This window comes from Aulostomus chinensis, chromosome 8, assembly GCF_037954235.1.
Source record: "Aulostomus chinensis isolate RoL2024-O1b breed Wild chromosome 8, RoL_Achi_v1.0, whole genome shotgun sequence".
Taxonomy (NCBI): Eukaryota; Metazoa; Chordata; class Actinopteri; order Syngnathiformes; family Aulostomidae; genus Aulostomus; species Aulostomus chinensis.
The window spans coordinates 22,894,797-22,908,263 of record NC_141327.1 but is presented as its reverse complement, the minus strand read 5'-3'; the positions used below and the strand labels follow the sequence as shown (position 1 = coordinate 22,908,263).

The following is a 13,467-nucleotide window of genomic DNA, read 5'->3' as shown; positions in this document are numbered from 1 at the left end:
CTAAAATGTACAGGAACACTGATTTCAGGGTAGAATTTAAAACGGATGTTTAAATCACCGTGCAGGCCTGCAACCCCAAGTACCACGACTTTGACAAAACTGGTTCCATCTGCTCTGCGGAGAACATCAACGACACCCTCACCCAGTACCGCTGGCTGATCAGCGCTCCTACCGGGTCAGATGGAGTCACCAGTCCCATGAGGGAGGTGGACACAAACACTTTCTTCACCAACACCAAGTCTATCACCTTGGACTCCATCTACTTCCAGGCTGGTTCCAGGGTTCAGTGTGCGGCCAGGGCCTTCAACGCCAACGGCGATGCAGGTCTTGAGCTGTTGAGTCCCATCGTTGTGATCAGCAAGGAGGAAGGTGAGAGTCGGGCAGCTGGTACGACTCATTGCGGGCTGTAGCTCATCAAGAGAATTTAATTTTATACACGTCTTTGCAGGAATGTGTCAGCCTCGTATCCCTGGCACTGTTGGAGCTGAACCTTTCTCCGCTAAGATCCGCTACACGGGGCCAGATGACCCTGACTTCCCAAACCTCATCAAACTGATCATTAACATGCCCCACATGGACGGTGAGCAATAAAATAGTTTTATATCCGGTCACTCATGACAAAGACCTCTAAAAGTCATGTGTGCTTGAACAACACACTCTTCTCTCTCAACAGGCATGCTGCCAGTCATTTCCACAAGACCTCTGTCCAACTTTGAGCTTACCCTGAGCCCCGATGGCACACGTGTGGGTAACCACCGCTGTTCAAACTTGCTGGATTTCAATGAGATCCAGACTGGCCACGGATTCATCACTGATGCCACAAAGAACCCTGAAATCATTGGCGAGACCTCGCCTTACCAGTACAGCGCTGTCATGCGCTCCTCCAACTCTCTCCGGTTCTACAGGAACCTCAACTTAGAGGCCTGCCTGTGGGAGTTCACCAGTTACTATGACATGTCGGAGCTGCTGAACGACTGTGGAGGCTCCATCGGCACCGATGGACAGGTAGGACATGCAGGTTGTAAATGATGGACTTTTGCTGCAAAATCAAATAATTTCGGTGGAATTACTGATATCTGTTGCTTTTTGTTGATAGTTATTTTAAAATTGAAGTATGTGTCACTGCGTCTCCTTTGAAGAAGCATAAACTGCTCCAGAATCAAAAGTGGGGGAAATCTTCACTGTCTTAAGAAACTACACCTGACTGTTATTTCCAACTCAGACTTTGCCTGGATTTAACTGAAGTAAATTGAACAATGTATTGCCGAAGTAACTACAGCATGATGCAGATTTGTACAAAGTATAAATGTAAGCTTTGTGGCGTTGTTCTACAGAGCAACAACAGAACAACTTTTAAAATGTTTGTTTCTTGATGGAGTTAGGATTTGTTAAGTAAGCTTGAGTCTTAGGTTTTGTTCTATCAGGCGACATAAAATTCAAACAGCTCACAACATGTTGTGACGTTGACACACATGCAGCTATGTCCCTTATCCTCCTTGACGCTGTCTTTTTTTCCCCTCTTGTTCAGGTGCTGAACCTGGTCCAGTCCTACGTCACGCTGCGTGTCCCTCTGTTTGTGTCCTACGTCTTCCACTCACCTGTGGCCGTGGGAGGCTGGCAGCACTTTGACCTGCAGTCAGAACTCAAACTCACCTTTGTGTATGATACTGCAATTCTGTGGCAGGATGGCATTGGCAGCCCACCCGAGTCTGAGTTGCAAGGTGAGGTTTTAGTTCACTGCTGACCCCTGTAGGTGCTCACAGAAGGGCGTGTTTTAAATATGTTAAATGTCTCTGTTTCCATAGGAGCCATGTACCCCACTAGCATGCGTATAAATGAGGAGGGTCGCCTGGTGGTCAACTTCAAGACCGAGGCTCGCTTCAGGGGACAGTTTGTTATGTCCCATCCAGGTAATGACACACTCACACCCATCTAATAGTCACTCTTTACAGGCAGTTGGCTGACCCTCGGGCCCACATCTTCTCTTCATCAATTTCTGGAATTCCACATTAGGGGTTCTTCCAGTGTGATACTGTTGGAGGTCATTCGAGCAAAAGTTGAAGTGACCCTGCGGCCAAGGAAGCCAGACGCTCTGACAATATTAAAAGTCACTTTATTCGCAAAAGTATTGCCAGTTTAAACTTGAAGCGAATTATAAGGTTTAAAACATGTTTATTTTCAGGAACCAGCGTGTCATCCATGGTGATGTGTGCGGACCACCCTGGACTGACCTTCACTCTCACCCTGGTCAGGACTGAGCCTACGTACAACCAGCCCATGCAGCAGTGGAGCTTCGTCTCTGACTTTGCTGTGAGTTCATGGGCCATTAAAACGTTCTTACTTCAATTATTCACAAAATTCATAAACAACCTGAACAATGTCGTGTCTGTGTGACCTGTAGGTGCGTGACTACTCCGGCACATACACAGTGAAGATCATCCCCTGCATTGCGTCCCCCAATGGGGAGTTCAGCATCCCCCCTGTGTGTCACCCAAGAGAGCCTCTTACTTTCGATATGGACATTCGCTTCCAGCAGGTGAAACTAAATCGTCACACAAAAATCCCTCTTCATTTCATATTCATACATGTTCATGAATACCCATAACCAAGTCAAGATCACGATTTTTGTTCAGATGATAAAAATCCAATAAATGACGGGTTCCCCTGTTTTGACTACATTGTATTTACATAAAACGGTGAATTCCGAGAGAGCTTTTGTTACAAATACAGAGAAAAAGAAATAAAGTTTGAGGTTCCCAAAAAGAAATGTATGAATAAATACCTCATTATTCAATAATTTAACATTTGCAATATTTTTTTTTTACTTTGGAGAGTTAATTCACCCTTTATTGCAGTAGACCCCACATTCACATTGTTCTGTTTAGGAAATAAGTAGTATACAGGGGAAATACTTCCTCTGAAACCCTGTGTTTGAACAGAACTGTCATTTAAAGTTTTGAGGACCCAAGAAGATTTTCAGGTATAGAATTGGTTTAAACAGGTTAAATTTGATTTGACAAAAAAAAGGAAATTATATGATTTACCCGCAACCACAGATTGTCAGTTTCACTTCAAACGGTCATTAATTCTGTGGTCACTTGCGTGCTCCAGGTGAGCGACCCCGTGGCAGCTGAGTTTAGCCTCAACACTCAGATGTTCCTGTTGTCCAAGAGAGAGTTGTGGTTGTCTGATGGATCCATGGGCTTTGGAGAAGGCACTGATGCTGCTTTCTCAGAAGGTATGACACTGCCACCTACTGGATTATAATAAACATTACAAATGATGACCCTCATATGTACTCCCACTGTATTTTTCTCTCTTCTTCAGGCTCCATCATCTACGGCCGGGTGATGGTGGACCCAGTCCAGAACCTGGGTGACTCTTTCTACTGCAGCATTGAGAAAGTCTTCCTCTGCACTGGAGCAGATGGCTACGTCCCCAAGTATAACCCCACCAATAAAGAGTACGGCTGCTTGGCAGACGCTCCCTCTCTGCTTTACAGATTTAAAATCCTGGTGAGTGAATTTATAAGACTACTGTTTAATGATGTCAAATTTAAGATTTTAATTATGGTGGGTTTTTTTTAACAGGACAAGGCCCAACCAGAAACCCAGGCTGGAGCATTCGGTGATGTTGCTTTTAAGGCTTTGCTGGCCCAAGATACACCAGGAGCTCTGCCTCTGGTTCGGCAGCCGGGATCAGATGGCTTCTCGGTCTCCTCATCGCCACTCTTCCAGGTAGGGATAATTCATTTATGTAATGAATCCAAACAGTATCATGGATGACCTATAAAAGGCATGAGGTTTCTTCTCCAGGTGGCTGCTGGACGAGAATGGTTCATCCACACTATCTACACTGTTCGCTCCCGAGAAAACGCCAACCGCAACATTGGCAAGCGCAGTGTTGAGTACCTCCATCACAGCCTGTCTTCTGTTGAGCAACCTCAGACCTCCAGCATCGCCGCCGCCCCCCGCCAACGTCGTGCTGCCCCTGCTTTCTCCGGCCCTGCTGTGGCCCAAGATATCGGTGTGGAAAACAATCGAGGTACCAACATCCAGCACATCTCCCTGGATCGAGCTGACCGACTGGTGGTGAGCCAACGCCAGCCTTGGTCTCCTAACCGTGACTCCCCATTGGAGCGCCCCCTGCTTGAGAGTTCTGGCAGAGACCCACCCGAAAGCTCGACCATCCCCATGTTAGTGGGCCTCGCAGGTCTGATCCTCCTCATCTGCCTCATCGCCACCATTGTCATTCTGCTGCTGCGGCGTAAGAAGAGAGAAAAGAAAACCCAGTTCCCTCCGTACACAACCTCATCATCCTCCGCCTACGCTGGATACAGCCAAGGAGCCAGAATGTGGAGCAGTTCAGACAGCTCTGAGGTCTAGACGCAGGCCTCCCTCCCCACCCTGTCCACCTGCCCCCTATTAAAGACTATGATAGTCTCCTCCACCGCTGTGCCTTCATTTCCCAACTTGTGTAGCACTGAGAACAGCCCAGTACAACCTGTGGACAACACAATGTCGGTGCTCGGGCCCACATGCAGAGAAAGCACCGGTTTTCTGATGGGTAGTTTTTTGGTTTTTGTTTTTCTGCTGTCATGTACTGTAGGTTTTTACAGCCTACTCAGAATGTAGATGCCCTTTCTAAGATTTACCAGCCTCACTGGTTGCCAAGTTGTACAATATCTGAATCTTGCAAACGCATGACAAGCCCATTTTAGCAAGTTATTTAATCACCTCAAGCGACCTTGTTTTAAAATACATGAATTTCCTAGTTTACCAAATTTTTTTTTTTATTATTATTATTGCTGTATTTCACTGTGTTCATTATTTTGTTCTGTGGAGAGTAGAGTAAAATGGAATGAATGTTAGCTGACCTTAATGAATGATAATGTGATGATTTTTAATATCGATATATTTCATATGTGTGCTTTCAAAAACCTGCAGTACACCAACTGTTGAGTTAAAGTATCAATAGGATGTAAGTGAAAGGGATTGTAAATGTTTTTTTTTTTTTTGGAGAAAGTCAATGTGCCTGAAAACCAGATACAGAACAATATGTGCACACTTCTGATGTAGGACTATGAAAAAAAGAAAAAAGTTATTAACACACCCTGGTGAAACTTGAAAGATTAACTGTCTGTCTGGTTTGTCCATCAAATCATCATCATCATCATCGTATCAAGAAAATTGTAAGATTCTTCCAGAGGTGACAGTATATTCTCACGTGCCAATTGCCAGCTGTACACTTTGATGGGTTCTTAGTTTTGTGTCAATTTCAGAAGTTTGGATGTATGTAAACTGCCAAATATAAATGTCTTTTTTTTTTTTGAACCAGTACCATATTTATCAATGTGCAGTTTTTGTTTTGTTTTTTAAAAAGGGGGAAGTTTATTCGTGATGTTCAAAAACATGTTCTCGACTTCACACAGGGAGATAAAAGAACAAATGTTTTCTTCAGAATAAAAAGCGTACATATTGTTTCAAGCAATGGAATGTGGTACAACCAACAGGCATAAATACATTTATTTCAATTAAGTACTAGTAAAAAAAAAAAAAAAAAAAAAAAAAAAAAATTAAAATAAAAAAAAATTTTAAAAAGAAAAAAGGAACTGGCAAACAAAACTAAACCAGCACAGCTGCAGTGTTGAGGTGAGTGATGAGGCAGGCTTATAAAAGGAGCACTTCCTAAAACCTACTACGACCAGTCAGTCCTTGACAGGGTTTTACACGGTACGCCATCACAGCCTGCAAAACGAACAGTCACTAACACTAATGTTGCCGTCACTCACGACTTACGACATCGCGTGCTGTACATCAAGTGTCGGCTTCACAACTTGAGTTTTTTCCTGCGTCCACGACCGTCTGGGGTTCCTTCAGACTTCCGTTTCTGAGCCTAGGAAAGAGAAATACATGAGGCCCATCAGAAAACATACCAGTTGTCTAAACTGACAGAGTATATCTGTGCGACAAGCGGTGTGGTTTAATACAACATAAACACACTGAAATAAATCCATTAACAAAGAAGGTGTCTTTTTTAAAAATCAATTTTAATTGAACCACAGAGAATATAATACCCCTTTAATACTTTACTACCACTTTTTCTAGAATTTTCTGTCTTTACTCCCCCACCCCAAAACTTTCAAGGCCTGGACATGGCCATTTCAAATGGACTATTCCAGGTTTTTCATGAGGGTCCCAACCCTGTTCACTTACCGAACCGGACTTTGGACCCCGTTTCTTTTTCTCTGCCTTTTCCCTCTCCTCCAGCTCCATGTTCTCTCTCTCTATCAGTGTAATCAGGGTGTTGCATCGCCGCTGGAGCTCCTACGAATGAATCACGACATCGTTTTTTTTTTTAAAGGCTCAACATTTAAAAAACAAAAAAACATGCAGAAATAAAAAGGGTGAAAACTGAGCTGAAGCTCACCATGGCAGTCCTGGATTTGAGGAACCAGTCAAAGCGGAACTGAGGGGAGTTGCGGATGCACTGGCGCAGCTCGTCGTACACGCTCTCCTTGTCGAAGCCGAGTTTGTGGAGCATGCAGATAAGGAAGCGGTCCTCCTCTTCTGTGTAATTCTTTCCTTTGTTGGTGCCATAAGAGATGCGGAGCTGGTGGAATGGAGCCTTGTAGCGACCAATCTGAGAACAGTGAGGACGAGCGTTATTATTCAGGAAGAGCGGATGATGAGGAAAACAATTATGTAATTCGTGTGAGAGTCGCAGTGTTTAACACGAGGCTTCATGAGACAAATTTTTTTTTTTAAAAGTCATCTACCTTTGAGTCCAGTGCTTTCTTGATACTGATCCTTCTCTGAATCCTGGCTTCTCCTCGTTCGATCTGAGCCATGATCTTTTCGATATCCTGCAGCTCATTGCAGCGTTCCCAGAATACAGCTGCAGAGACACAACATGAATATATTAAACATGCATTAGTCAAATGTCTGAATTTCTTTTCTGAATTGAAGCAAAAGCGAGACTTTACCGGAATATTCCATGACTTCCTCGGGGGTTTTTCCTTCAACCTCTCGAGCGATGTTCTCAATGTCATCTCTTCCCCACTTCTCGTTGGCTTTGATGAACTGGTTGAAGTCACGTTTGTTCCAAATTGTAAATCCCTGTGATCACGAACAGTTAATCATCATGTAGACACACATTTGACACTGATAGGCAGCATATTAGATTTGGCAAAATGGCTACCTGCTGTAGAAGATTCTCCTTCTCCTCCAGCTCCTCCTCTGTCAGAGCCTCAGCCTCATCAATCTTCGCCTGCTCCTCCTTCTGGACCTGGGCTGAGTTAGGCATGTCTGGATTACGAGGAACCTGAGGAGACACAGACTGGTTCAACACATCTCTTCAACTCAGTTCAAAGAAGCTCACACTCATCTGGAAAATATTTTGTACCTTATAGCCGATGGTCTTTCTGTAGAACAGAATTTCTTTTTCTAGAAGCTCAAAAAGCCGAGGAGGGAAGAACTGGAAATCTTGGACGTTGGGCTGCTTGGGAGGACGAGGAGCCTGGAGAGTGCAGTCAAATAAGTTACTCTCCGCAAGAAGAACACTAATCTGACATCAGGTTGCATTAACATCCTTTATCCTGTGAGTGATTTGTATATCGATCCAGCCCTACCTTGGGTGCTTTGGGCTCACTGACTCGAAGAGCTTCTCGAAAGTAAGCATCTACAGCATAATTGGCTTTCCTCTCTCTCTTAGGAGGCTCAATCCAGTTGGTAATGACCTGAATGAAGGAGTGAGAGAACAAGCTGAAGTCCAATACTCATATCCAAGGTGGTGGAGATGATTTAGGACTCATTATCGTGACACCTCTTTACCTTCTTCTTCTCTCTGTAGTCTTCTCCTTCAAATGTGTACACGCTGCTGTTCTCCGTGTCCATGGTGAAGTTTCTCAGCGAGCTCTCCCCCAGGGAGGACAGCTTCTCCTTCATCTCCATCGTCTGGGACATGATGGGTAAATGTTAAAGTCCCCCAAATATCACTATTGACAGATTTTTATTCCTGCAATGCTTCCACACTCACCTTCCGTTCACCCTTCTCTAGGATGACATCAATGTCATCATCGGTGATCTCGCTCTCTTTGGAAGCAAACACATGTGTGGCACCGTGGCGGATGATGGACAGCATCTCATCTTTGCCCAGTTTGTTAGCACTTGGATCCACAAGTCGTCCTAAAAAAAAAAAAAAAAAAAACACAAACCAAACAGACAATTTAGTGGTTTGGTTTCTTCTCTGGTCTTCCAATTTCTTTGACCCAAGTATGTTTCAAGCATGAGGAGATACAGACTCCCGGGCCCCTGGACTTCTAATTACAATAGTAACCCTCATGAGCACTAAGTAGCTCACGGTGGTGACGAGGACCAGGAGGCTGCTTCATACGTAGGTAAAACAAAGATTGGGTACCTTGCTGAATGACGATGGAGTCCAGCCGCAGTTTCATTTCAGCTCGCTCCACGATCCGCTCCTCCACCGTGTTTTCAGTGATGAAACGGAACACGCGTACCTGCTTCTGCTGGCCGATCCTGTGAGCTCGATCCTGAAAGGAAAATCACTGGCTGAATCTACTGCCTTTGAAATTCCAGGGCCGTCAAAGATGACGATGTTACCTCAGAGTACTAACCATGGCCTGAAGGTCCACCTGGGGGTTCCAGTCCGAGTCGTAGAGAATGACGACATCAGCTGTAGCCAGATTGATGCCGAGCCCGCCGGCTCTGGTGCTCAGCATGAAGATGAACTTGCTGCTGTTGGGCTCGTTGTACGCATTGATAGAGATCTGGAACATACGAGACATGAGGTGTAAGTTCACGAGTGCCAGAGCACAACAACTGTCCCATTCAAATAAATTTCAAGTTTCTCAACCTCACGTTAACCCGCTGAAAACATCTGATTGACACAAATTCCAAGCAGATGAGTTGCCTTTAGGGTGAACAAACTTCAACACCAATTGTCAAAAAAAAGTTACCAACAGAGCTAACAAGTCACCATGGTACATGGCTGAGTCTCGATGATGTGACCTATGTGGGTCCAGCACAGCTGCAGCTGATAACGCCTGCGTCTAAATAAGGTTAAAAGGGTTTAACCCTCTCCCGTTGCGTAAAACAAAAAAACAAATGTTTATTTTCTTGGCCAGTGAGAGAGAGAGGTCTTACAAAGAGTTCAACGAGAGCACTTCACCTGTCTCTCCTCGTGTGGCGTCTGGCCATCCAGGCGACAGTAGCCGTAGTTTCTCCACATGCAGTAGTCCTCCAAGATGTCCAGCATCCTGGTCATCTGACTGAAGATGAGTACGCGGGATCCTGGAAATACAAGGAGGAAGATTGTCAATTACTATATGGAAAATCCCCTATGATAAAAATCAAGGCCTTTTCAATGTCAGGAGTAAAGACTGCCAAGCCTCCATTACTGTTGAATGATTCAAAAGAACTCCCATCCACATACCCTGCTCCTTCATCTTGGGTAGCAGCTTGTCCAGCACCGCCATCTTGCCACTGTTGACCACCAGGTGCAGGTCAGTGGTGTAGGGAGGACCTGGTTCGGCTCCGTCAAACAGGTACGGATGATTGCAGCACTTCCTCAGCTGCATGAGAACATTCAGCAGGCGCATCTTGTCCATCTTCCCCGCCGAGTTCAGAATGTCGATGTCTTTCATCAGAATTTTTGTGTACCTTAACGGATGATGGGACTTGTCACAGTCTGCTGCACAATAATGTTTGTTAAACTCGCTTGTCTTACTCACGGCCACTTACCACTCTCGCTGCATTTTACTGAGACCCACATACATCTTGATCTCTTTTTTGGGGAGAAGTGTCTTCTCTACATCAGCTTTTATACGACGGAGCAAGAAAGGACGCAGCACCTACACATACATAAACAAAGCGGGAGGTCAAAGGCAGGCTGTGGACCAAATAAACACAACCTATATCAAATTAACACATCGTTACTGAAGTCTATACATACAGTGTGAAGACGTTCCACCAACTTCTGGTCACCTAAGCAGTTGTTTGTGTCAAACCAGGAATCAAAGTCCTGAGGGTGGAGGGAGACAAAATTAAAGAAAGACACCAAACAGAACTGTCTGATTAACACTAGAAATACAAACTGGACATAACCTCAACTCTTTAACATGCCTAGGTTTTTCCTACCTCTGCTGAGTTAAAGACGTCAGGCAGCAGGAAGTTCAGCAGAGCCCACAGCTCATGCAGGTTGTTTTGCAGGGGAGTTCCAGTCAGCAACAAACGATTGGTGGTCTTAAATTCTCTGACAATTTCAGACAGCTGTTGGAAGTAGAAGGCAGTGTGATTACCTTTTCTTGTGAGAATGAAATACAAAGTTATTCTGGAGAAATCTCTACATGTTTTTATCTTAATAGGCTGTAGTTGTATTGGAACCTTTGATTTCTCATTCTTGATTCTGTGGGCTTCATCAATGACCAGATATCTCCAGTTGAACTTCTTGAACACGGCCTTCTCGATAATGAGCATCTCATAGGAGGTGACACACACGTCCCATTCTCCTGGCAGCAGCACGTCTCTGATCAGGGCCGTCTGACATTAGAGGAAAGGCGTTTTGTAACACAAGATTCATACGCATTGTTAACAGTACATTTCCAGGAATTTTTCACCTCTGTAGGGAAAGTTTACATTCACACATATGAAATTGATCGGAGAAATCCATGTCAAGACTTACCAGCAGTACATTTCACTAATAAAATTACAAGCTGCACCAGTTAGAACATTAACATTTAAAAAAGAAAATCAATACCGCCTTAAAAATAACCTCACTTGTTCTTGACAGAACATACACTCTTAACAGTGTGAAGCAAATTTCCATGACTTTTCCTAAATTTCTGTCTTCTTTTATTTATAAAAACTTTTCCAGGGGTGGAGAAGTTTCAGATTTAAAGACTTTTCCAGGTTTTACACAACTACGTAACCCTGTTTAAAAACTACGGTTTTTAACACATGGTTAATATTTCCAGTTCAAATGCAAACGCAGCTCACCCTCTGGTCTCTGTCTCCAATCAGGCAGACTGCTCGGAGTGAAGGCACCCATCGCTTGAACTCATTCATCCAGTTGTAAAGTGTGGACTTGGGCACCAGCACCATGTGGGGACCTGGAATGTTTCTGTAGTGCTTCATATAACCCAGCAAGGCAATAGTCTGGAGAGTCTTTCCCAAACCCTGATGAACACAAAGAGTGTGCGTGCGTTTCAGACACAACCATGAACAAAAACACATATGTTACATGGATTTGATTGTGAGGAAGTACTGACCATTTCATCGGCGAGGATGCCATTGATTCCATTCTCATACAGAGAGATGAGCCAGTTCAGACCACGGATCTGATAGTCCCTCATTTTTCCTGTTTTGACATCTAGATGACAAAAAAAGAAGAAAACTTTCAGTCAAAACTTTAACTGGACATTTATCCAGTTGCTTGTGCTTGGTGGGCTTTCCTTTCAGACTAAACAGACAGAGGCCGCTGCTTACAGGAGGGAGAATCATCAAAGCGAGTGCAGACATTAGTTGTCTTTGTGCTCTCATTCAGGAGCTCCTCGTCCTCCTCCTGCTCTGTGCGGCGATGGCGGTTGCTGTCAAACACAGATGAAATGTGTCAGATTTTTAAATGCGAGTCACCTTGCAAAAATTTTTATAAACCCGTTTACTGTGTCACATGGAAACAAACTCACTCTCCCGCTGACAGCAGGTTCTGCTTCTCATCTTTCTTTATGCGTGGACGACCAGGTTTCATCTTCAGGGGGGAGGTGGGGGTCTTCTGTGCTGCTGGTTGGATGAAATGAGCAAACAACTCTGTTTGCTTCAACAGATACTCAAATCTGTTGGTCCGGTCTGTTTGCTGCACACACAGGAATAACAAGCTGGATTAATCACTTGTCCAAGCACATAATTACCGTCCGTATTTTTTTGAATAAGTGTCCATACCACTTTCTCTTCATAACCTGGAGCAGAATCTTTAGTTTTGGCTGAAGAGGAGGACGATGCATCCTGTCCGTCAGGCCCAGCATCTGAGGAGGATTCTTTTCCAGCATCCGATGAGTCAGACTTTTCCTGGAAAACATTGATATAAAACACTTGACTTACGTTTTCCAACAGGACAAACGTACAGTTCATAAATGGGGGTCTTCTGCCTATCATGGACATCCCCTCACAGGCTCACTGAGGGTTGCCTGGAAGATTTCAGCTTCATGTTGTGGTATGTGAAGGGGTGCATCTGCTGGCATTCTGTCCCTGCTACTATCAGCATTATCCCTGGCAAACACAAAAGCTTCAGTTTTATGATTCAATCATAACGATGATCAATTTGCCTTTCGTACTACATAGTTAGAAGTTTCTTTTAATGCCAGAACTGCCCACAAAACAATCACATCTTCTCCATTTTGTATAAACTGTTCATATGAGACACAAAAAAGTTTCTATTTTGTCAGAATTCTTACAGTCTTCATTTTGTGCTTACCAAATCAAAGCAATGTAACGTTCTGAATCTAAACATCAGTTGTTCTACATCTGTTGTTGTTACAATTCCCTATGTGGTATCACTTACTTTCAATCGTCTCATCCTTATTTTTAAGATCTGCAAAAACACAGATTTATTCAGATTTCGGTCAAACCTTAAACACACCGTAACGCGGAAGCAAAAGTTGCAGGGAGACAGTAGCGATAGCGTCCTTTCACGGCTACAGCCTTTGCCGCACTGTGTGTCTCTTTGAAAACAAAGACGCGGACTGTGCTGCTCTCCTTGATAATTCCCAAACAAGATACATTCCTCAGGTCCCGAAGCAAACAAAAGGCACGTTGAGACTTTAAACGTGACATGAATGACCATTGGTTGGCTCGTGGGGCGATGTGAGCGTTTTCGTAGGAACTGTTATGAAAGACGCCGGCCTGGTGCTGTAACATTAGCTTCAATCCCGGGTGGCTGGGACAGTGCCGCTGTTGTCGCAGCTAATGGTAGCGCCGAGGCAAGCTAACTAGCTCAAACAGGCAACACTGACCGAGCGGAAGTTTAAACATAAGCGATTGTGTGAACCCCGTAAATACCGGACGGGCGTTTGGAGTGTTTTATAGTCGGGAGGGTGGTCTGGGGGGGATTCACGCGGTGCTGAGGCAAGACAATGCCCATTTTTAAGCATCTTACCTCCGCTCCTCCGGCTTCTTCAAGTTCAGTCTGCTCTTCCCGCTGTTCAACGCAGTTTGGGCTTTCGGACATTTTCTATCGAATATCCGCTTCAACTCAGAAATATCCTCACTTATTAGATGCTCGGTGTAATCCCGTATTGGATCCGGTGAAGATGTACGAACTTTCTTGCAGGAAATTGGAAGTATCCTGTTGTCTGTAATGAAAGACACACCGGCTGGAGCTAGCAATATTTTTCTCGGGCACCCGCGTTCTCCCCTTAGTGTGCGCCAGCCGGTGTGTGCGCTCTATCGCGAG

The 13,467-nt window shown here is 44.4% G+C and overlaps 2 protein-coding genes across 2 annotated transcripts in view; one reads left to right on the top strand and one right to left on the bottom strand.

The window, feature by feature from the left end:
* Positions 1–5,541, top strand: part of frem3 (Fras1 related extracellular matrix 3) — a 27,451-nt gene extending 21,910 nt beyond the window's left edge. The window contains exons 14-24 of the mRNA XM_086211755.1: positions 66–369; positions 449–580; positions 674–1,005; positions 1,529–1,721; positions 1,806–1,910; positions 2,183–2,310; positions 2,402–2,536; positions 3,112–3,238; positions 3,328–3,515; positions 3,591–3,737; positions 3,816–5,541. Coding sequence (XP_086067881.1) covers positions 66–369; positions 449–580; positions 674–1,005; positions 1,529–1,721; positions 1,806–1,910; positions 2,183–2,310; positions 2,402–2,536; positions 3,112–3,238; positions 3,328–3,515; positions 3,591–3,737; positions 3,816–4,385 — 2,361 coding nt within the window. The 3' untranslated portion in view covers positions 4,386–5,541. The remainder of the gene's footprint in view (positions 1–65; positions 370–448; positions 581–673; positions 1,006–1,528; positions 1,722–1,805; positions 1,911–2,182; positions 2,311–2,401; positions 2,537–3,111; positions 3,239–3,327; positions 3,516–3,590; positions 3,738–3,815) is intronic.
* smarca5 (SNF2 related chromatin remodeling ATPase 5) lies at positions 5,026–13,467 on the bottom strand. The gene is made up of 24 exons (XM_086211758.1): positions 13,171–13,467; positions 11,958–12,083; positions 11,705–11,871; positions 11,505–11,605; positions 11,288–11,388; positions 11,016–11,195; positions 10,404–10,559; positions 10,158–10,289; positions 9,973–10,041; positions 9,762–9,871; positions 9,454–9,680; positions 9,190–9,311; positions 8,636–8,788; positions 8,419–8,551; positions 8,038–8,186; positions 7,833–7,955; positions 7,631–7,738; positions 7,405–7,518; positions 7,201–7,323; positions 6,986–7,118; positions 6,779–6,897; positions 6,430–6,642; positions 6,216–6,326; positions 5,026–5,895 (listed from the first exon to the last, which is right to left on the bottom strand). Exons 1-24 carry the CDS (start codon positions 13,240–13,242, stop codon positions 5,830–5,832), a joined length of 3,108 nt encoding a protein of 1,035 aa, XP_086067884.1. The 5' UTR covers positions 13,243–13,467; the 3' UTR covers positions 5,026–5,829.

Coding starts and splice junctions, on each gene's coding strand:
- smarca5 (XM_086211758.1), bottom strand. CDS start 13,242: ATGTCCGAAAGCCCAAACTGCGTTGAACAGCGGGAAGAGCAGACTGAA. Junction 8,187..8,418: donor CTCCATCGTCATTCAGCAAG/GTACCCAATCTT, acceptor TTTTTTTTTTAG/GACGACTTGTGGATCCAAGT. Junction 5,896..6,215: donor GGGGTCCAAAGTCCGGTTCG/GTAAGTGAACAG, acceptor TCTCTTTCCTAG/GCTCAGAAACGGAAGTCTGA.